This window comes from Mustela lutreola, chromosome 4, assembly GCF_030435805.1.
Source record: "Mustela lutreola isolate mMusLut2 chromosome 4, mMusLut2.pri, whole genome shotgun sequence".
NCBI classification, from domain to species: domain Eukaryota; kingdom Metazoa; phylum Chordata; class Mammalia; order Carnivora; family Mustelidae; genus Mustela; species Mustela lutreola.
In genome coordinates, this window is record NC_081293.1 from 19605257 (window position 1) to 19629027 (window position 23771).

A 23771-nucleotide genomic window follows, 5' to 3' on the forward strand; every position below is an offset into this window, starting at 1 on the left:
TGCATAGATCTGAATAGTAGAACTGAGACTGAGATTCAGAGTCTTAAGTCCTTCCAAGATCATGAGATCCCAGAGATATAGTTAAGGTCACATTCGCTATTCAAGGCAAAAAAACAGGTCCCTTGGGGGAACACTTCGTCTAATATGAGCTGAAATTAAATTAAATTAATTAAAACTTTTTTTAATACAGTGAATTTTCAACTAATTTGAAAATAAATTTACTAGGAAATTACTTACTCAGAAGCCAACAGTCCTACTTAAAATCTCACTGCACTTAAAAAAAAACGAAACAAAACAACAAAACCCCCATATTCCACAAAGCAATTCAGGCTATGCAACCACCCTTGAAACCTGAAAGTTCATGATACCAAATCCATCTATTTAAAATACTGTTTATTTGTGATTTAACATTAATTAGCATTACATCTAAGAGCAATATCAGATAACATTTATACATTTTCCACAGGACACAGAGGTTCATTGGCTCATTCTTTATGCCAAAGCAAGTAAATAGAGGCATTAGCAAAAGGTGCAAATAGTTCACTGTTGCGTTTAAAAAATATTTATGCACATTGCATTCATTTAAGATATATATATATTTAAAAAGTTATGGAAAAGCATAGTTCACAGGTTACTGTTTCTACATACATTGTAATACAACATAAATGATGTAGAACATAAAAAATTCTCAAATACAGAATTAAGCAACTGAAAGTTTCCACTAAGAGATTAAAATACTGATTCCAGTAGTTAGTGAGATCTAGAATGAAATTTCCAGGCTCTGTTTCAACTTTGCATCATCATACACATACAGTCAAACAGAACCAGCCCCAGAACACACTGTAATCAATGTGATTTTTTTACATCCCAACTCACCCTCCAGAAACACTTCAGATTATTTTTACCCAGACCATTTCAGATCATTGATTTTACATTGATTTGTGACATCACTTGGGTGATGGGGGGGGGGGGGAAACTATATTAAGCCTAGTTTAAATTTGTATTTACATTAGAATGGAAGTTAACTGAAGTAAGGTAAGAAAATTTTGTCAAAATCAACAAGTGGTAGGTTTTCTCACTGGGGGATCAGACCCACTGATTTCTTCTAGTACTGCCTCCTAAAGATATAGAAATTAAAAGGAACTGACCCTTTTAAAACTCAAATATCAACCAAGAAATATGATTTTGGCAAAGCAGAATTTTAACAATTTGGGACATGTTTCAAATAGACTATGCTTTAAATCCTATCGTGACTGAATCTTTATCAAACTAGAATTCTTTGCATGACACCACTTTTGTTCCCTTCCTTTTTCACTTTCTCTCTTCCTTTTCATTTGGTTACCGTAGGAGAGCTTCTTCATTTGTTAGCAATACTCAGAGAAAAATGTATGATAAGGTTCAAATATGAATCTAGTTATACCTTGAAATGTTCTAATCCCCTTTTGATACCAAGTCCCTGGATTCTTGAATTATATTTAAGTATACTTAGTACCAAGCAGCCTCAAATGTGCTCTACTGTTATATGATTGGCTAATATGCTTATGACGCTTTTATATTGAATGGTATACAAACATCTCAACATACAAAAATCATTTTTGCCAGAGTTAAACTAAATAACCCATGTTACGTGTACAAAATCCCCTTTGTTGAAAAATAAGGGGCTTTCTAAACTAATAAAAAAGGAAGTTTTCAAAAATTATAGTTTACTAAAATGATTTATTTTTTTTTGGCAAAGAAGGTTACTTCAGGTGAGGAAATTTTATACTATGAATAAAATTCCAAATGAATATTTTCTTAAACTTTTCTTTAAAAAAATTATGTGCCAGTGTATACTAATGCTATAGATTCTTAGAAGCTTTTAAAGTGTTCTGTTAATGCCCACTGAAACAATGGGAACCCAAAAGGTACAGTCAATAATCGTGGTAAAAAATTATATTCTGATTACACAGTGAAGCAGGTGTTGAGAAATAAAAATTCTCTCTCTTGTTCACTGGTAATTTGTTTCCAACAGATATTATGCAGAAGGCCTGAAGTAATTCAGACAGATATCTGTTTGTGATGAATTATAGTAATACTTCATGAGGGCAGAGCTAACTAAAACTAGCAAGTGTTTAAAAATTCAAAACCTTTTTTGGACATATAAAATGAGATGAATTTGAAATTGTTTTCATAATGTTTTTCTTTTAGTAAAATCTCTTTCCAGTTCTTAAGTCCAGTTTGCTACATACCCCCAATCTTATCTACCACTGCATATTAATGATCAACTTAAATGTGGTATTTAAATGTGCAATGTCACACTGTAATAACAGTTATAAAAAGACTTTAGTTAGGCTTCAACTTTCTCCTTTTTTTTGTTCTTTTTCAGAAAAGAAGGAGTACGGAATTTCTTCTTTTTCTTGGATGGTGATTTGGAAGGTGAGCCTTCAGGTGACAGGACTTCTTCAATTTTTTCTGGAGACTTAATGGTAATCTCGATGTTCTCTATGGTCGTGCTTGTAGTTAACCTACTCACTCGCTTCGCAAGCTCATCTTCAACATCATGCATATCATCCTTGCCATTCACTACCATGACAGGCACTTCCATGGAGATGAAGCTCTTGGAAAATAGCTCATGGTTTTCTACAAAAGGGGAGGGGGTGGGGGTGGGGTTTGGGTTATTTTATACAGTTAACAGCTTTGTTTTATTTTATAAAACTGAAATGTTTTAGCAATGTACTAAGGTATTACTTTAAATTCAATAAAGATAAATCATTATCTTAATAGACCATGGGTCTATTAGCAGGAAGCTAATTTTCTCACGTAGTATAAAGGCGAAAGGCACAAAGTTATTAGACCAAAGGATGAAGGATAGCTAAGTCTGGTTTGATGATTTAACAGTTTCATTGTAAATCAAGTCAATACAAATGAGGAAGACAACATGTATTTTTCTTTAATTTGGGGGTCATTTGGCAATTAAAACTGAAAAAGATTTCATGCTTCTGATTGGAAGATGTAGGACAAACCACTTTTAATTTCACAAATTCTTAAGAGCTAATCGGTTGCTAGGATCCAAATTAAGGTAAATCAATATAAACTCTGAACAAATGTAGCCCACCATTTAATAAAATAATAAATAAATAAAATTATTGGGAGCTTTAAGTAAAATCCATGGCAAACTTATTGCAATCAGGAGTTCAATTCCTTTACGTGAAAACAAATGACAGAGGACAAACTCTTAAGACTAACTCAGTGAATGCTATGGGAAGTTACAGTGAATACCTTCTAATTTTTCAGGGATATTTTGCGGTGACTGAGTTTGAGACTGAATTTGTGAAACAGATGAAGCGTCATCTGAGAGTAATTCCTGCTCAGCATCTGTTGGATGAGAGTTTAGTTAAAAGCCATGCAAAACAAAGAAGCATAAGATCTCAGGGAGGTTAGTACATCAAACTCCTGCAGACGTCCGATAAACTCTTCAGCAATGAGCTGAGCATGCTAGCTTTCCCATAGAATAATAATTATGCATTAAGAGGAGGTTAATGTGTTAACATTTCTGGCTGCTACTAATAAGTTTACATACATGCTTAGTAAGGAAGCATGGCTAATCGCAGCCCAGGCAAATAATATGTATGCATTTAGCTTTTGCTTGAGTGTTAGAAAACCAAAATACACTGAGCAGCCGGGTGATGAAAAGTCTCTGATGAAAGAATGATGAAGTCTCACCAATGATGCTACATTCATGAGGAGGGCAGAATGCCTCACTGAATTTGTGAACAATATCCAATTAGTGATTCCTGTCAGAGCAATATTAGTGAGCTAATTCAGAAGGCCATAATGAATGTGGAAGAAACTACTTATTAAAATATATATATATAGAAGGTGATGGTTCTAGAGTGCAGTATTTATTACCTGACATCTTTAGGCTTTCAAAACAATGAGAGATTAAAGAGGGACATTTTATAAAATAGAAAAACAGAGAAAGTTTCCAACATTATGTCAGAATAAACAAATTCAATAATACCACTTAGAACATTTCGTATGTTCACATTAATGAGTCAAGACGACTCCCTCTTGTGACAAAGGCACCAACTAACATACTGATAAAAATCGTTCCCTTGATGATCCTCTGGTCAATTCTTTCTACATGATACCTAACATGAACAAAATTTCTCTATTAGTTCTGTTCTGCCTTGGGTAAAAATTTCAACTCTATGTTGTAGATGCTGTAAAGCAGAGGCTTTTACATTTTTCTAGGGTCACAGACAAGAATTCTCCTTTACCCTGAGTGCCTCCTTTCCCCAAATGTGTATCATACAAAATTAAGCATATATTTTTCAGATGGCTCATGGACTGTCTGGAGTTTAGCCAAAGACCCAAGATTGAGAACCCCTGCTATAAAGAATTTATTTTTGAGAAGAAGGGAGTTAATATTTAATTAGCTGGGGTTTCATGAACAACTTTTAAATATAATCTTACTTAGGGTCCTAAAGTCAGAAAAACTCAACCTCATAAGAGTGCCCGTGTGTTTAAAGAAAGTCACATCAAAATTTCGCTTTTGAGATAGTATTGGTACCTTGTGATACCAATCTCTCTCTCAACAAGAGAGATTTTACAAAGTATTATTAAAGACACACAATATATGCTGTAATGTTTAAATCTATTACTATACCGATATTTATTTTAGCTGGTAATTCTTTACTTATCTGTGGGTATCACTGTACTATGGAAGACTTTCTGCCAGCCATCAGATTGCTTTCCAAGGAAAGCTGTTTTCTCTACATGTTAACATAAATGGACTATGGGGACTGCATTTTAGCTCCACCCACACTCAGCAAGGTTTGGGAGAGATAACAAAATAACCAATTGCAGAAGGACATTTAAAAACAACAACAATAACAACAAAACACTGACTGCCTTCTATCATCCAACTCAAGGTGTTCTGCTGTTAGCAGTTATGGTTATCAGGCTTAACCTGAAAATGAACTAACCTTCCAAGCCTTGCTGTTTACGTTCGATTGTCTTCTTATACTCTTCAAGTTCTCCTTCTGTGAGATGACTGAAGGGGTTGGGAGGAGCTGGTGGAGCCTGATCGTCATCTTCAAATTGCATGGTCTTGTGGAGGAAACATTGACAGATCAGAGGTTATTCTTTGGAACCGGATTAGGGGGCAGAGAACATAGCTGAAGGCTCTCAGAATGATGGTGGGAGAATGGTAGGAGCCTGAAGAATTCTGTAGATAAATGGCCTCAGATAAAAGAACTACAAAATTAACATTTGGGGATTCCCTAGAGAAACAACCAATGACCCTACTGTGTGAAGTTCATCAGTTCCCAAGCTCTGCATGCACCCAGAGCATCTGACTGGCTTTCCAGTGCCCCATTCTTTTTTTTTTTTTTTTAAGATTTTATTTATTTATTTGACAGAGAGAGATCACAAGTAGGCAGAGAGGCAGGCAGAGAGAGAGAGGAGGAAGCAGGCTCCCCGCTGAGCAGAGAGCCCGACGCAGGACTCGATCCCAGGACCCTGAGATCACGACCTGAGCCGAAGGCAGCGGCTTAACCCACTGAGCCACCCAGGCGCCCCTCCAGTGCCCCATTCTTAAATATAAACACACTACCATGTATTACTAGACACCTGAGGAGTGCTTCCAATATAGAAGGGAAAAACTAGGAAACAACAAAAAGAGAACTTAGAAGAACAAGGAAAATAAAGGTAGCTCAAGAAAATCTTAAATTGATTCCCTTAGAGCAGTAAGAGAAAATGCTGTATCCATGAAAAAGACCAGGATGTTATTTAAAAAAGAAACATTCAGGGAGTAAGAAGTCTTAAAAATCTTTAAAAATGTATCAAAACAGAAAATTAAACAGAGGGATAATAGTCAAGCAAATCTCCTAAAAGTAGGAAAAAAAGACAAAGGGATAGAAAATGGTAAAGAGAAAAATCAGAGGCTCAAAGAGATTCAATTAACAGTAAATCTTGACCAGGCGCCTGGGTGGCTCAGTGGGTTAAGCCTCTGCCTTCAGCTCAGGTCATGATCTCAGGGTCCTGGGATCCAGTCCCGCATTGGGCTCTCTGCTCAGTAGGGAATCCGTTTCTTCCTCTCTCTCTGCCTGCCTCTCTGCCTGCTTGTGATCTCTCTCTCTGTCAAATAAATAAATAAAGTCTTAAAAAAAAAAACAAAACAGTAAATCTTGACAGAAAGAGACTGGAAGGAAAAAACTATTGAAGAAATACATTTTAAAAATTCCCAGAACTGAACCATAGGACTTTGCAGATTCAAAGGGTTTACTGAATGCTAAGAACAAAGACTCAAAGAAATCTACTAGAGAGCACATCATTGTGAAACTTCCAAACAGGAGGCATGCAGAAGAGGTCTGAAAGAATGAAAAAGGGCCCTGCAGTCCCCTTCTACTTCTCCACAGTAACATGAAGTTAGGGGACAACAGAGTGATGCTTTCCACGTTTTTGAGGTAAATTATTCTAACCAGAATTCTGTGTCTATTATATGAACATTTGAGGGTAAAACACAGGATTTTAAGCTGTTACCTCCCGTGTACCCCTTCTCAGAAAGCTAGTAAGAGGATATGCTCATGATAAAGGAATAAATCACGAAACTGGAAGACAGGATGTAAGAAACAGGATACTACACAGTCAAGAATCAGAGGAATCTTCAGGATGAGAATGTGCAGCTGGTCTGAAGAGCAACCAGTCTAGATCTGGTCTGGAATGACAGAGCAATGAGAGATTACCTGTTACCTTTGACCCTTTGGAAAACAATAAGGCTTTAAAATTCCTTTGAGAAGTTTGGGAAAAACTAAGCCAATGCACCCAAAATACAAAGCCAATGACAATGACTTACTAACTCCAGGGGTCAGAGAGTAGTATAAGAAAGGAGTTGTAATCATGGGATACTATCTCGCTCAGCAGTAAACACCGAAAGCTGATTTAACAAGGAAACTGTAATATAATCTTTCCCCATTTTCTCATCTCTGAAATCAGGATTCATCTAATGATTAATGGCTTCCTACAATTTTAATTGTAAGGGTTTTTCCTCTTTTAGTGATATACAAAACCATGGCACTTCTTACAGTTGATGACATAGGCTCAATGAAATCAATTGAGATCTAAAATTAATAGGCCAAGAAAAAGCAGAACAAAAAGCAGCTCTTTAGAAACATGAAGGTAAATGCTAGAAGAAAATCCTTGCCCCTTAAAATTCGGAGTTGAAGGTGATATTTTAAGTCTTGCAATTATCTGACTTTTTAACTTGTGCTTATATTAACTTTAGTAAACATAAATATTCATTTGTAAAAAACAAAGAAATTAGTGCGGTAAATCAAAATCAAAGATCATATTGCTTCATGGACTTACAGAAGGTGGTTTATCCACAACAATTCCAGCAAGCAATTGAGATTGTGGTCCTGCTGTTTTCAAGTCATACCGGTTTTGTTCTCGAATCTGAATTGAAATACAGTAACAAGTTCTTGGGGGCAACTATGCAGATGACCTTTACTTTCTCTTTTCCCACAGGCTTGCTATCTGACCACCCAGAGCCTCTTTCATTCCTGTCTCCACAAAGCCCTCTCTGATCAATCCAACAACTCACATTCATCTCCTCCACTCTTCTCCATGTGTGATTTCTATTGTCTTACATGGTTAGAGAACTACATTTTCCACTAACGCCAGGGCTCACTTTTGCTAATACAGCAGCAATATGTTTAATGTTTCTTTCTCGGGTAGCCCACTCTCCACTGACTAGCAGAGCTGAAGGTATTCAATACAAGCTAAAAGTATGAGTTTCAAATTATTCTTTAATCAAACCCCCAAGTTTGGTATTAATCAGATTTAATCACGAGCGATTTGAACATAAAATGGTATTAAAAATGCCTCCCCAGGCCAAAGAGGACCGCATCTTACCTTATTTCTCTTTTCTAGTACCTCATTTGGGTTTGTGTTTAAAGGAACAAACTGATTTGGATCTTCAATTTTGATAGGTGTTCCACTACTAACTTTAGAAGAGTCCTCTGCTCTCATCCACTAAAAAACAAAAAATTTTATAGAATAAAGCTTTGTGTTAAGGAAAAAAGGTAGGTTCTTGATAACTGTTTATAGACTCAAAGACAGGGAGCATACACTGCCAATATTTTAAAGAATTTCACTAAGCAGTATTTAGTGGTCAATTACTATATATCTCACACTGTTAGAAAAAGGCTCATGATAGCACTCAAAAAAAGTGATTACTATTTACATGAATACTCATTTATATGGCTCCTTAAATTTTCTCCCTTTGGCATTTTCAAATACGATGCTCAAACACTCCAAGCACAGATACAGAGCTTAATCTCGTATTAACTCACATTTAGAGATGGCACCTGCATTAAAGTTTCTTCAACTGATGATGGCTAAGTTGCCAAAAAGGACATAGGAATCTTTTAAGATTTAGTTTTCCAGACTTCATTTTTTATTTTTGGTTGCCAGAAAAGGCCAATGACCTGACCAGCATTTTACAGAGAGGGTAATCTGGTAGTGACCCATAATACAACAGAAGAATAGGGATGGCAGAGCCTTATAGAATTTTTCTTCATCCCATATTATATCCCTAAAAGAAGGCTAATATTCATCAAGATTAATAATGGCTGTCCATCAGTCTCTGTCAATAAAATTAATTCTGGGAAACTAAGGAGTTTAATTATGTTCTTTTACTAGGAGATTAAAAAAATAGGTTTCTTAAGATTATATTTATTTTTTAAATTTTATTTTTTATTTTATTTATTCATTTATTTAATTTATTTTTTTGATAGAGTGAGGGAGAGAGAGAGAACATGAGCAGGGTCAGAGGGAGAAGCAGACTTCCCTGCTGAACAGGGAGCCTGATGTGGGGCTTGATCCCAGGACTCTGGGTTCATGACCTAAGCTGAAGGCAGACATTTTTTAATTGACTGAGCCATGAAGGCTCCCCAGGAGATAAGATCTTATAGACTAGGGAGAAACACTTTGATGCCTAGGAACTTCCATATTGAATGCTACTGATTTTTGTGATAGGATGAACAATTTTGAGTATTTAGAGGATATTTGGTGATAAGCACTCTAAAACTAAACCAAATCTGAAGCAAAATGTTGAAAAAGGTAAGACAACCCATGTCTCTCTCTATAAGATCTTGCCTAAGGATAACTATGTGCAGTAATTCATGAAACTCTGGAACCATTATGTTTTAGTATCTTTTATAGATCTGATTCACTGGTATAAATATAAACTGCAAAGCAGTATCAAATAGTGGATTAAGGAGAGGGTTCCAGAGTCACTGTATGCATCCAAATCATGACTTTACTATTCACAGATTATTAGTTAATCCTTCTCTGCCTCAGTTTTCACATCTATAAAATGGGGGAGAAAAACAGCATCTTCTTTGTCTTAAGAGAATTAAGTAAAAATTACTTTATGGCCCATAAAACAAAGTATCTTGTACAAAGTTTACACCTGATAAATGACAGGTTATTATTATTACTATATTCTGCTTTCCCAATATTTTTAACAGAACATTCAATTCACGAGTAACTAGGCAAAATGTTTAGTAATGTGGCAAACCACAGAGAATAGTGACATACTGTGATTTTGGTCCTGGGACTGGTTTCACCGTTCCGAGACTCCTCAGGCACATTCACTTTCATGTAAGTATTTGGGGAGTTCAGCCATCTTGTTTTTTCACGCTGCTGTCTCTGTGCCATGTATTTGAGAGGAGAGAGTGGTACTGTGTCATCCTCAAAGGAAAAAGCAGTCACAGTTGCTGGGATTTCCACATCACTCTTGTGCCTGGGCTTCTCTCGAATGAGAGGATGCCTGTAAGCATAGCCTGTTCTATACCCCTAAGGGAGAAAAAGAAACCACATTTGAAGCAACCAAACATTACCAAACACAACATTTGGACTCTAATCCTTTAAAAAAATGATCAAAAAGACTCCTCTGTCAAAAAACAAAGGGGAAAATATCCTTCAAACCCCACATAAACTCCACGTAACATCAGAGTTGAAATTACGCAAATTTCAAGATCTGGTTGAAAGAGATTCCAGCTGACAATGCAATCTCCACTCACACAACTGTTCCTGACAAAGGTAATTTCAAAACTGCTGACCAGAAACATTTTCCTCATTATTTTCTAGTTTTCTGGAAGTCAGATCTCAGTGCTCATTTAAGTCTTTGCTTCTGGGTCTGAGGGAAAATCTATCTTCTGACCCTTAGTGGAGGAGGGTAAAATCTCAAGATGACATGTTTCACCATTTGATTCTTAAAAATGTGGTAAAATTACACTGGAATGCCTCCCTAGGGTCAAACTCAGCTCCCAGAGGCATAAAGAGGGTCCCAGATAGTCCAAAGGGAGATGGAGGCATTTGCTCTTGAATCTGAAGACATGAAATCCAAGTTCACATATAATTTTTCACCTACCAAATTATCCAGAGTCCTCATCAGCCCTTCAAACTCAATCTCGCCAACTTTCCATTTTTGATGGGAACCCATATTCACTCCTCCTCCTCCAGATGCTGCTACAGTGTAAGTGAAAGCTTTATACTTCTGTGGATCCAGCACAAGCAGATTGTCTACTCCACCTGCCCCTGCTAATGCCCGCACCTGTGATCAATGGCAAAACAGGCACAAGACTGTAAAGATTATAATGAATATTTTACCTTTAAAAAGTTATATTTATTTTTATTTTTTAAAAGGTATAATTTTAATTCAGCAAATACCTGTAACACTTAACCTATATAGGTTATAACTAACCTATATAACCTATAATATAGGTCATTAACTAACAACAAAAAGAAGGCAACATACTTGTGAAAATAGGCAGCTGAAGTATCTTTTCCATCTATCTGAAAAAGATACTTCCAGGATTCCGACCCTCCCTCCTGGAAAACACAGTTAGAGCCATTCCTTCTAATAGATTTCAAAAAACTGAATTCTCTTGCCAAATTTTAAAGTTAACTTGCAGTTTTCCCATGGCTATCCTTTCCTTTTTTTTTTTTTTTTTTCCTGAAAGTTATAATTTCAAAGAAATACAGACACTCTACTGTGAATCTAAGGATATTTAGGCAGAAGTAGTCAGGTCATTATCTTAAGCTTTTCACAGCTTCACTGGAGAAGAGGAGGAGGTACTGTTAAAGCGGGGAAAAAAAGTTGGTTAAGACATTAAAATTGACAGAAAAGTTTTTTCCCTTTTTCTGTGGCCCTTCCAATAAATTAAGATTATTACCATTTGCTTCAAGATAATCTTCATGAAGATGGAAACTAAGGTCTGTTAAAAATACATTCAGCTTCTCTGAGGAAAAAAGTAGCTAATGACCATCCAACCCATTATAATAAGTCTGAGGGTGTGCAATTGTTAGAAACTGCAAGAGTTTGTAAGACTTCTGGCCCTGCTCTTACACTTTTTATAAAAGTGGCTGTAATACATCTTATCTTTGAAGATTGACAGTTGTCTCTGTTTCTCAGCGCCACACCACTACAGGATAAAAACAGAGATATATAAATTTACACTATCTTAAAAAGTAGGATTGGGGGAAAATGATGTTTATGAAGCACTCGGATTTGTGTGTGCATTTATGTGACATTCTCCCCCCTCCTATTTTCTTTATTTTTTTTTCCCCCTCCTATTTTCAATTCAAGAGATAACTGAGCTGATCCTTTTTATTCAAGTAAAAGAGAACTTCTCTTAAAAGGCAAAACAGAAAAAAAAAAAAAAAGACAAAACAGAAAGCCAACAGGACTTTGCAAATAAATAAACACAAAACCCAACTCAACAAGCAAATTACAAAGCAATTAAAAAAAAAAGTGTGTGTGTGGGAGGATAATTTTCCTACCTGAATCTCACAGGCTATCTGCGCACTAAATATATAATGAAAAGCCTCCTCAACTGTTTCTCCAAGGGCGACCACACCATGATTTCTGAGTACCAGCACCTAAAATAGAATCCCAAAGCAATCACTTGAAATAACTGGCATAGCTCACACTGTTTTCATCAACAGCAAGAGCAACAAAAATAGCTCCTTCAACAGAAACTCTACTTACATACCTTACAACTTGGCCCCAGAACTTTCTGCAGTTGAATTCTCTCCTCTTGTTCATCAAGTGACCCTTGGTAGTCATAATAGGCGATATCTCCCAGGATGAGGGACTCTTGCGAAATTGGAAGGATCCCGCACTTCATGGAGGAGACCTATTTGATTGGGTCCATGTCAAGAGGACACATTTAGTTACTAATTACACTCTCCGAGGAACCCGATTCTTTAGTCAGCTCAAGAAGCACTAGCCTAGTCACTGTGTTCACCATTCCAGCCCATCTCCCACTCCAGCTCATCATTTCTTCCAGGGGGGAAACAAAACAAAACAAAACGGATTTAGGGGATACAAGCCAATTTAAATGTTATGCCAAATATTATGAAAGAAACTTTGCTTCAAAAAACTCAGTACCCAATTATTAACTGATTAGTTAAAAATGCCTATGTTTTTTCTCCAGTTGTTTCTTACAATGTCAGCATTTGGTCCAAAGGAACTTTCGCTTTCTGGGTACTCAGAGAACTAATGTTTTGAGTAGGATTCTGAATGATGGGGTGTGAAAGTGTGTAGGTAATAAAGCATCATGTAAGGAAAACCATAAAAATAATACCCTTCCCAGAACCACTGCTGCTTTTCGCCTTCAGTGACTTACAGCTGCTGTTGCAAGGGTATGGATGTGTATTACACACTTAACATCAGGACGTGTGGAATAGATTGCAGCATGGGGACTGAAGCCTGAATGGTCAATTTTCAGATTAGTACTTCCCTGATCAACCACTTCTCCTATTATATTGACTTTCACCTGGAAAAAATCAGAGAGACATATTTAATTGGTGTCATTGTATCAAAGACATGTATCAAACTCCCTCTTTGGTCTACCAGCTAAACCAGGAGGTGGCAAACTTTTTTGTCAAAGACCAAACAGTAAGTATTTTAGACTTTGTGGGCCTCTGTTGCAACTACTCAACTCTGCTATGTAGAGCCATGAAGAACTGTTAAAAAACAACAAACAAACAAACCAAAAAACGAGTGTGACTTTGTTCCCACTAAACCTTATTTACAAAAAACAGTGTGCAACAAAACTCAGAATTTAGTAAGAAGTAGTTTCCCAAAAGCCAAATAACTTAAAACTCTTCACTAAAGGTCTGATCAAGGTTACTAAACTCACTGGAAAAATGTCCATTTGCTAACACTGCAGCACCCAGAACCAGTGTAGTTCCTGCCATTCTAGAAGCCAACGACACTGGCTATGAGCACAATCATGGAAAAAAAAAAAAAATACTACACGGTCAGCCCCCCTGCTCACACCAGTGGAACTTTGCTGAAATCCATAAAATACACACAGACTCTGTGAGTTTTTAAAAAATTCCAGAGTATACAGGGTGGAAAAATTTCAAAAGATTCCCTTCAAAACATGAACAGGTTCACTGAGAAGATCAGCTTATTTATTAGTCTCTTTTAACTACCTTGTTTTTCTTTACCCCTAAAGCTTTTCTTACAAAATCAACATAACCTTCCAAATGTTTTCCTGTTCGTTAGCAAACATTTCCCATCCATACCTTCTCTTGTTCTGCCCTGTACCAAAACCTAAAAGCTGTTAGAAAAGCACAAAGAAGAACAAAGAAAGTAATGTAGGAATGAAAATTATACCAGATTGGAGGCTGTAGCTTCAGAAAAAGACAGGCCTCTAGGAATTATTATTATGTGGTCTTGCTCCTTACTTATTCTCACCTGGGAGAAAGAACAAAAACAGGGAATTACTGTGAGGTGTCCATATTTTACAGTGTAAATACAACTAAGAATATATTTGCAGTGAATAACTATAAGAGATTGTGGGGGGGGGGGCGTTGATAGGAAGCAAAAGAGCAGAAATTAAAGGAGTGCAACAGGGAACTTTCCTTGAAAAGTTTTCTTCCCTCAACACGCAAGCACTTGCTAAAATTTCTGACGTTAGTTTCTCATTTACTGAAACTTACCAGTAGTGTTATCCTGGGAGTTCTAAGGTTGCTCAGGCTCAACTACATTCATGAGAAAATATTAGCTGAATGCGGTAATGACTACAATCTCGACTGACAATATGGACATTAAGGGAAAAGGGGCAAAGGAAAGAGAACAGAGTCTCTTCCTGGGAAGGAGCTGAGGTAGAGATGGCGGGGGAAACTAAGGAGTGGCGGAGAGGGAAGAGCCCTCCGGAAGACCGCACCCGAGCCACTGTGACCACAATTCCACACTTTTTTACTTCCAAATACTGTTTGGCTTTCAAGTGTGACAACATGAAAACAGATGATAATGGAAAAAAATATACTTTAAAAATAAAGCCCAGGAAGGAAACTTCCCTGACCCCCTCTATTTTTCCTGTGCCAAGTGCTTTTTAGTGACACTCATGCTCAAATATAATTAATATGGAGAGAAAAAATTCTGCAGAAGAATAGTGGATAGGTTCTGCAGTTGGTTTGCACTAAAAGGACACCACAGACCAATGGAGAGGAAAGGTAGGTTAACTGCAGGCTCTCCCTTAGAGTTAAGGTTTGAATCAGGAGTCGGCTGTAACCCAGCAACGCTAGGTTCAGAAAATGAAGTCTGACTGAACTTATGAGTAAACGTGGGAAGAGTACAGCTGCCTTCTCGTTGGGATTTTTTAGAAAAGGAATCGGAAGCCAAAGAACTCACGGAAATATATGTATTTGCCAGCTGCGCCCATCCAAACAAGTCCACGAGTCTGTACAGGCTGGCAAGCTTACAGCGAGTAAGTTTTTCTCCCTTCACGTATGAGGACGTATCTGCCCCAGGAAGGTCATTGATAGGTGTGACCATGCCGAGACCTAGAAGGAGAAATTGTGGAGAGAGACTCACATCAAGTAATGCGGTACCTGGAAGCTGCCGGAGTACGGGAGAGGTCCAGCCTTGTAAATAACGATGTGAAACTTCTCAGCCCACACAATGTTTCATTAGCTTATCTTCCTTCACAGAAGTACACGGAGAGTTAAAATGCACATCAGCAATCTTTGCTATTTCGTCTAGTACCGGACTTGTAAGGGAGGGGCTTGGTAGGGAGTCAGGCTCACAATGCTAGGGGAGAATGGTCACATGATCCTAATGGCCAAGTGTTAATACTGAGGTTATTGCTGACTTTATGATGAAAATATGTCAACAGAAAGCTACTTTTCTAATAGCCCTTTTGACATTTATTCAACAAAAATTTATTTAAGAGAAGAATGCATTCAAACCACACAGTCTGTCTTCAGCTGTCACTGAGCAACAAAACCTAGTCTTGGGCTTTAGTGACCAAGTTCCACTTTTTCTGTCTTTGTTCTCCTTGACACCATTTCCCATCTCTTCCCTGGAAGGCTTCTGCAGACCTGTAGGACTCCACCTGGACCTCTCCCTCCCCTTCACCTGCTGCTTCTTTCTCCTTCAATCAGCTCTCTTCCCTCCTCCCACCTGCAGCTCCAGCCCAAAGCTCAGTCCTCCACCTAGGACTTTTCCCCAGGAAAACACTACAGACTCCTGAGTTTCCAGCTGTTTTACTTTTCCCCAGGAAAACACTACAGATTCCTGAGTTTCCAGCTGTCACCTCCGTGCAGAAGACACCCTGATCTTTATCTGCGATAAAGGCCTCCTGCCCACCCTCTAGCCCACTGCTTCTAACGGCCTGCAACCAACAACATATAAATTTAAAAGGTCTTAAAAGCGATTTTCTCTCCCTGCTTTTTCTTACCTTCTCACTCCTCATCAGTCTTGATACTGCTGGTACTACAATTCCCACAGTGTCACACACAAGTAACCTTCCCTGGGCCACCATACGTAATTCATCACTCTGTTCTGTCATCCTTTTCCTTACACGTTTCCTCATTTTCCATCCCTGAGTTCAGGCCTCGCTTCCCATGCAACGTCTGCAATAAGCCTTCTCGTTTTTGTCCTTGCCTGTAATCCCTCTCTTTGTAAATCCATTCACATAAAGTCGCCTTTTGCCTCACGACTCCCCTGCTCTAAGTTTTGCAAAAACCCAAAGTGAAAGCCAACAAGGCGCCAGGAAATTCATGTAAGTGCCTAAACAGGGCCAGCTGCAGCCTCTGGGCTACCAGAGAGATCACAAGCCTGGGCTGAAGGGGCAGCTAGCATTCTGCAGTCAGCTGTGGCCATGTGAGAATCTGAGCTCTGGGCTATCAGAACATTTAAACGGAAGGCCCAAGTCAACATGCTAATGTGAGATCTTTTCACTGTGAAATGTTCTGAACTAGTTCAAAGAAATAGTTTCAATATGTAAGCCATATAAAACAGTATAATTTCTAACAAAATTTCAGAGGCAGCCATGAATCGATCTCCTACTTTCCCTGCCAACTTTAACTATTTTCCACAACACAACATAAACTTTCCAGCCAAACGGACCGAATTCTATCCCCTGACCTCTGAACCGTGGAACACAAATTTCCTACTGCCCTGCCTTTGTATATTCCAGCCAGCAACCTTGGCAGCTCAGCTCCCCTTTCCCGCTGTAGTATCTACGACACTCCCAAGACAGCTCCTCTTCTTATTTTCCTCTTCCCTGACAAGTCTTCCTCTTCCAATTCTCGAAACTTTCTCTATAGACTCTTTTCTCTTCTGCCTATACCCTCCTGAATGATTATTTAATCAACACACATGGATTTGAGTAACACTTCTCTATGTCCATCTGCCAAGCTACTCCCTTAAGCTCCAGGACTGTATTTCCAAATGCTGCCATATCCCGGCAGCTCTTGGCAGCTGTGGCATGCCTGAAGTATGAACTTCCTTCATTTCCCAAGCCAAAGAGATCCCCAACTCTAGACATTCCTATTTTTGTCTAATAATACCACAAAATTTCCCAGTTAATTCTTCACCCAGAAACTACAGAGAGGTCTTTCTACATCACCCTCCTGCTTAAAATGGCTTTTCAAAGTTAGAACAGAATCCAAACTTCCAACTCTGGCTGGGAAACCCTGCATAAACCAGCCTCTGCCTATGTTTCTGACCTCACTTTGATCTACTTGTCCCTGCAAAACCATGTTCTCCAGCCATAATCTTTAATTTTTGTTCCTTGAAGACACTGCCAAATTCATTCTCATTTTATTTCCACCTGACATTTGTACTTATTCCTTTCACCTGGAATTTTTTCTTTTGATCTCGGTATGGTTTGCTCCTTACAATTCAGATCTCAGTTTAAATGTCACATTCTCAGAGAGATTCTCCCTCATCATCCAATCTAAAGTAGTTACCTATTCCTCCTATCAAATCGCCATCTATTAATTATTTGCACAGCACTTCCTATTATCTGACCATTTTATTTAGTCTATTTTCTGTCTCCACAGGCAGAGGAAACTTGTTCCGTCTTGTTTATCACTGTATTCCCTATCTCTAACAGGGTGCTTGGAACATAACGAATACTCAAAATTACAGAAAGAGCAAAACAAACTAGCCAAACCTTCGAATTTCTTTGTTTCTTCTGATAGAATGTTTCTTCCAAGCTAGAACAGTGATTTTGGAACTCAGAGTTCTTTTCCCACTCCGTCCCCACTAAACCTCATCAAACCTGTCACCAAGTCTTTTCTACTCTTCCTTGGCGATGCCTTTCTCATTGATCTCTTCTTTTTTGTACCCACACTCTTATTTTAGTTAGAGCACTTACACATCACACTGGGACTCTTTCCAAAACTTTTAACGAATATGTATGTGCAAACATGCTGGTCCACTTTGAGTTCTACAAATACAGCCTAACCTTAGCATGTTTCCATCATTATGTCTCTTTTTATGCCATTCCTCTATTTGGAAAGTACTAGAATTCACTCACTCCTACGAAATGGAAGGAAGAGAAGGAAAATGAAAGAAAACACAAAGACAATCCTCTGACTCTGACATGAAGCAGTCCCTGACAGCGCCTTCTGGTGCTCTGTATTTGTTCTGCTACTGCAGAGAATTCCGTACTGACCTTGCTGAGATATAAAGTGCTTATAGTGTTCCGTTCACCAAACTGGTGCTCTACCAAAGAGCTATTATTAAATGAATAAAGTATCTTCAATCCTCTTTCATTCCAAATTCTAACTACTCCTTTCTCTAAAGCCTGGTTAGTTCAGGCCTCTTTTTTTCCATAGTTTTCTCAGTCCACCTCAGCCAATAATCAATCCCAACCCTGAGTTCATAGCATGATGCCTTTTAAAAGGTCATTAAACATTTCTTATGAACTGCTTTGTAATTTTTTTCCCTATAGTTATCTTGCTGTGTTATTCATTTTTGCATTCATGGAATGTCTCAACTAAAATTATACATTTATATAGGACAGGGCCTTTGTCTTATAACTTTTATAATCTACAAAGTCTATGGTTTACAAATGCCTGGTTGATAAGAAAAGGTAAGAGATTTTAACACTAAGTATTAGATGTTAGAAACTTAAGGACTGGACCAGAGCAGAGTATCCTGCCAGAGAAGTATAGCGTTCAAAGTAGAGATGAAATTATAATTTTGTAAACTTTCCAAAACTATTTGCAAAGATGTGAACAGAACTAGAGGATGTTATGCTGAGCGAAATAAGCCAATCAGAGAAAGACAGTTCCTGTATAATCTCGCTGATATGTGGAATTTAAGAAACAAGGCGGAGGATCATAGTGGAAGAGAGGAAAAAATGAAGTAAGATGAAACCAAAGAGGGAGACAAACCATAAGAGACTCTTAATCTTAGGAAACAAGCTGAGGATTGCTGGAGGGGAGAGCACAGGGGAATGGGGTATCTGGATGATGGACATTAAGGAGGGCACTTGATGTAATGAGCACTGGGTGTTATATAAGACCAATGAATCAATAACCTCTACCTCTGAAACCAAGAATATGTTATATGTTAATTAAAATAAGAATTTTTAAAAATTAATAAACTTTCCAAAACTGACATACTGAGAGGAGGTGAAGTAAAGCCCGAGAAAGAACTGGCCATGATGTAATCTGCAATCTGCTGTAATGCCAGCAATCCGGTTGGGTTGTGGCCTTTCTTCATCTGTTCTTGAATAAGGCATTCCAGGTCTTCCCGAAAGGCCTGAAACACACAAAAATAACCATTGAGCACACACATCTCACTTGGAGCAGAACAATCCAAACAAACTTTCTCTATAATCAATCTTTTCCCCAATCCCTCTTTTACATAAATAAGCTTTCATCTACACAACTTTAAAACAAATATCACACACAAAATAATAAAACACTGGAAGAAGTAGCAAGAAGGTTCTTACTGGGAGGAAAAATCATGAGGAGTTCTTAATCTCAAAGAAAATGAGCTACTATAACATCTACAATAGACAGATACAGATGAAACAACCCTGTTAACAACATGGAACTGGAGTATCAAGTATAGACTGATGGAAACAAAGAGCCATTCCTTGCTCAACAGCCTCATTATCTAGGTTAGACTAGAGTCCCTTTATGAATGGGGGGCAAGGCTCTGACTACAGACTGCCTCACAGCAGAAGTCTTCACGAAGACATACTAAGTCTATCACAGCTTCCATTTTATGATTTCCATGGCAACTCCCTAGCTCCAAAAACACTGAAAGCAAACTGGTAAGAGTTGAGAACTGATTACTCCCCTTCTGCAATACTGTGCTAAAGAAAGGACATTTCCCCCCCAACTTCGGGTACTACATGTTCCTGTTCTGCAATTCTGCTGTATCTTTTCTTTTGGGGGCATATGTATGTGTGTCAGAAACAGTGTTTATATAAATAAAAATTCTTAACATGAAGAGAAATTCTCTATTCTACTAACCCTTGAGTTGCTAATATGATTCATCATCTGAAACCTCTCTCAATCCTTCACATTACTTGAAATAGCTCATTTTTTAAATTTCTGTAACACCCAACCAATACTTATTTTATTAAATTCATTATTTGTTCTCTTGCTCAAGCCGTTTTTTATTCATTTTAAACATGAAAGCTCTTGCGGTATAAATTCTCTAAACCTTGCTCTTGGTTACATGTGAAGCAGAGTGTCTACCAGAAATTAAGTTCAATTTTTCCCCACTTCACCTAAAAGGGAAAAGGCAGAAAACTGCCTTGGAATCACTACCTCCAAGAGGAGTACATACTAATCCCTTGGAGATCCTTGGAATAATCTTCATCAGATGGGTGAATTTCCTTTGAGTCACCAAAAGCAGCCTTCCTTGTAAGGCTGGGAATAAGATCTCCTGGAGTCCCCCCTTACATGTAGCCTTGCTTAGAGGATGGATGAATAACTCAGAGGTTTTCAGAAAGGACTTTAAGAAAAAAAAAAAAAAAATGGCACAGGGGCCCCACAGCGGAAAGGAGAAATGTAGTTTGAGGTTATGAGCTTGCAGGTATTAAGACCAGTCCTGACTCAATGCTTGTATTGCTTTTAGAACAGTAGTTGAGAGGCAACTGTGATGTGAACTGAAAGAGCTGAGTCCTAAGAGCTGTAATCTTGAGGCTCAACCATGGGGCACCATGAAACACCCTAACTGAACTTAGCACAGGAAGAGAGAGGTCATCCTTCCCTAATGTACCATGGTGGCCTGTACAGGCATTTGGGTCAAAAATGAAGCTGCATCTTCTACTGACTAGAGTAAGACTAGTTTTCAACACCAGGGAGGTCCAGGGGCCATGGACTGTGTAGACTTCAACAGGATCCACATATGCACACGCAGACATATGTACATACTACATCTTGAATATGAAAGTCACTGATTAACCTTTTTGGTCTATTTAAGTCAATGACACTCTTGGGACAACTTAGAGGGGAGTAGAAATTCCAAGAGGAAGATGTTGTACTTTCTACTAATATAGCAAGAGGATGTTTGAGTGATTAATTTAAAAAGTACTAGTGACAGTTAGGCATCCAACTCTTGGTTTCAGATCAGGTCATGATCTCAGGGATGTGAAATCAAGCTCCACATCCGGCTCTGTGCTCAGCACAGTGTCTGCTTGAGATTCTCTCTCCCTCTCCCTTGCCCCTCCCATTCGTGTTCTCTCTTGCAAATAAATAATTCTTAAAAAAAAAAACCCCACAAAACCTAGTGACCATATTTGAATTCTGAGTTCATGAAACAATTTATACCAGTTAAACATGGTTTTTCTTTTACAAATTTGAGACTTCTTAAATGTAAATCATCAGCACAATTATACAAACTCTATAAACATCTAATTCCATTCACTGTACCTAGTTCATTTAAATATGTGTAGAGGATATAAAATATCCTCTACAAAGACACATTACACTGACTCCATTAATACATTTCGGAAGACTCCATTAATACATTTCTAAGACTTAGTGAACATAAAATGGTTGTGAGCTGTATATAAGACAGATGGACACCTTCATAGAGATGAGTAACGTTTCACCATATGTAAGGCTGAAAGGAAAGGAATCTCCCATATATATATATCTTTATATAAACTATAGAAAACTTCTGGACACGTGGCCAGTCTACTCTTCTGAAACTGTATCTTCCCTTTAAAACCAAATTCTGTTTAAACTTTCTTCAGCTGAAAGCAGCTATAACCAATATTCTTTTATTCAGTAAAAAAGAAACTATTTATTCAGTAAAACTATTTATTCAGTTAAAAAAAAAATACCTAACAATCTGTATTGCTCATGACATACACTGCAACAGCTTTGAGAAATGGGCATCATTTTATTGCATGCCCTACCTCACCCTGTTCCAGGAAGAATTTAAGACAGATTCCATAGATTAAAATTATACAAAAATAAATACAGGTTAGAAAAATTAAGCTAAGGAAGAAATAAACAGAAGGAGGTTAGTCAGAGCTGGGATGGAGGTTAAGATACAAAGTATATGCTATAAAACGGTAGGCATTTGCTAGAGATTGGCCAAATTTTATCTAAACTCTCTAGCAGCCAACATGAACTGAGATAATCTGTTTGCTGATATACAATGGCCTTAAGATTAAAAAACAATCTGCTGTTCAAGAGAAGCACAACTATTTATGAGCTGATGACACACTTCTGCTGGGTGGGATGAGAAAGCTAAATAAGAAAGGTTGAAAAATTTGTCCAAGAAAGTAGATGTCCAAGCAAAACTCAGGTCAAATGTTATTTTCATTAGTGAAAATATGTTTTCCACTTTCATACATCCCACAATATGGTGGGCACCAACCTAAAACTTTGGGATAATCCATAATGTCATAGGGGGAAACATAAGCCCTCTAAAAGCAATTAAGAGAAAAATATGAATTTCTCCTCTAAGGTTAGTGAATAGCTTCTAGTATTCAGTATAGAAAAATAATTCTCAAAATAAATGAGATTTCCCCAGTCTTTTTATACAGTTGGAAGTGCTTCAACAGATAAGAATTCTTCTATAACAAAAGATTTAACATTTTTTGTCATGAACATTTATAACTCATTTTTAATGTTTCAAATATTTTTGAACTACTACTCAGATAATTACCTAAGTCATAAGACAGTATAAAAGCTAATGATAAAAAATTATTTCATCAGCTGGTTTTAAAAATTTATCTATAAACATTTTAAGCTTTAAAATACTGTATTAAAATAAAAACATCTTTGTAACAGTTAATCATATTCCTACTAAAATCCAAAGTTAATATAATAATCCTTTAGAGTTGATTCATTAGAATCTCACAACCAAGTCTTGAGATAGGCAATAATTTGCTTAAAGTTGCACACCTCATAAGTAAATGGAGCAAAGGCTGAAATCTGGAAAACTCAGCTAAGCACACGACCTTTCACCAATTTTATAGGAGATGGGTTGTATCACTGAAACCAAACACAACTAATAAGGCAGCAGGCAAGCTATAGTCAGAAACACAGAGTAAACTTCTTAGGCTAGATTAGAGCATTATGTTATAATGATGGAGCAAAAAATTCATATAGCAGCAGATGATCATGATCCTCAAGTACCAAAGTACTTGTCCTCTTATAGCTAGGACCTCTCCCAGCAAAGCAGAATGAGAAACTAACTTATACACAGGGCAGCAAGGTCACATGCTGGGCTTCTAAAATCAGATTAAACCAACAATTCCCTAGCAGGTCCACTAGAAGAGTCAGGTTAAAAGATCAAACAACATATATATAAAACCACACCACAAAACATGTCTTCAAGCTCTCTGAAACAGAGCACAGCAAAGGAGGTCATGGGAGTTTTTACACGTTGAATACATGAAGGTGAGTAAGCCAGACTGCTATCAGAAGTATAGATTGTTTGAGACCTTTAAGAAAACTGAAATATAGTCTAAGGAATTAGGATTATATAATTTTCCAAGTGTTGCCATAAGATACTTTAAATCAGCACTGTGTATAACTTATGCATAAAATTTTCATAAAAGTACTTGCTTGCTATGTGCTAGTCACTACATGAGTTGCTTTTATGTTATTTCATTTAATTGTCATGACAACCCCGCAAGGGGTTCATTTCACCAACAAGGCAACTGAAGCTCAAGTTAAGTGAGTTTTCCAGTGTCATATAGCTAGTATGTGGTGGTGAACCCAGATCCAAAGCAGGCACCATGTGCATAACTGTACATATAAAAACATTCACATAAACAGATTAAAACTAGAAGTGATGAGAAAATGGGCTGACTCCTCTAACAGGTCAAGACAGTCTGGCACTCCAGGATCTCTATAATCTGTCATGCAACATTTTGGCTATATCTACTGTTATTACTTTATGCTCTGGTCTAGCCTATAAGGTTTGCTCATCACCTTCTGATCACAACCTGTACTTTCCTATCCCTGCTCACTCTATTTCATCAAAG

General features: G+C 37.6%; 1 protein-coding gene across 10 annotated transcripts in view; it reads right to left on the reverse strand.

Moving 5' to 3' along the window:
• Nucleotides 1–376: 376 nt before the first annotated feature.
• Nucleotides 377–23771, reverse strand: part of ADD3 (adducin 3) — a 125591-nt gene continuing 102196 nt past the window's right edge. For 8 of the 10 annotated variants that reach the window (XM_059173244.1, XM_059173247.1, XM_059173246.1 and 5 more), the window contains 13 exons: nt 18928–19066; nt 14699–14850; nt 13679–13759; nt 12681–12830; nt 12045–12188; nt 11833–11931; nt 10421–10603; nt 9586–9843; nt 7897–8016; nt 7351–7437; nt 4968–5091; nt 3259–3354; nt 377–2619 (listed from right to left, as the gene is read on the reverse strand). In XM_059173244.1, coding sequence (XP_059029227.1) covers nt 2327–2619; nt 3259–3354; nt 4968–5091; nt 7351–7437; nt 7897–8016; nt 9586–9843; nt 10421–10603; nt 11833–11931; nt 12045–12188; nt 12681–12830; nt 13679–13759; nt 14699–14850; nt 18928–19066 — 1926 coding nt within the window. In that variant the 3' untranslated portion in view covers nt 377–2326. Of the gene's footprint in view, nt 2620–3258; nt 3355–3473; nt 3774–4967; nt 5092–7350; nt 7438–7896; nt 8017–9585; nt 9844–10420; nt 10604–11832; nt 11932–12044; nt 12189–12680; nt 12831–13678; nt 13760–14698; nt 14851–18927; nt 19067–23771 lie in introns of those variants that run through there. The other 2 variants (XM_059173250.1, XM_059173251.1) reach the window with 2 other exon arrangements.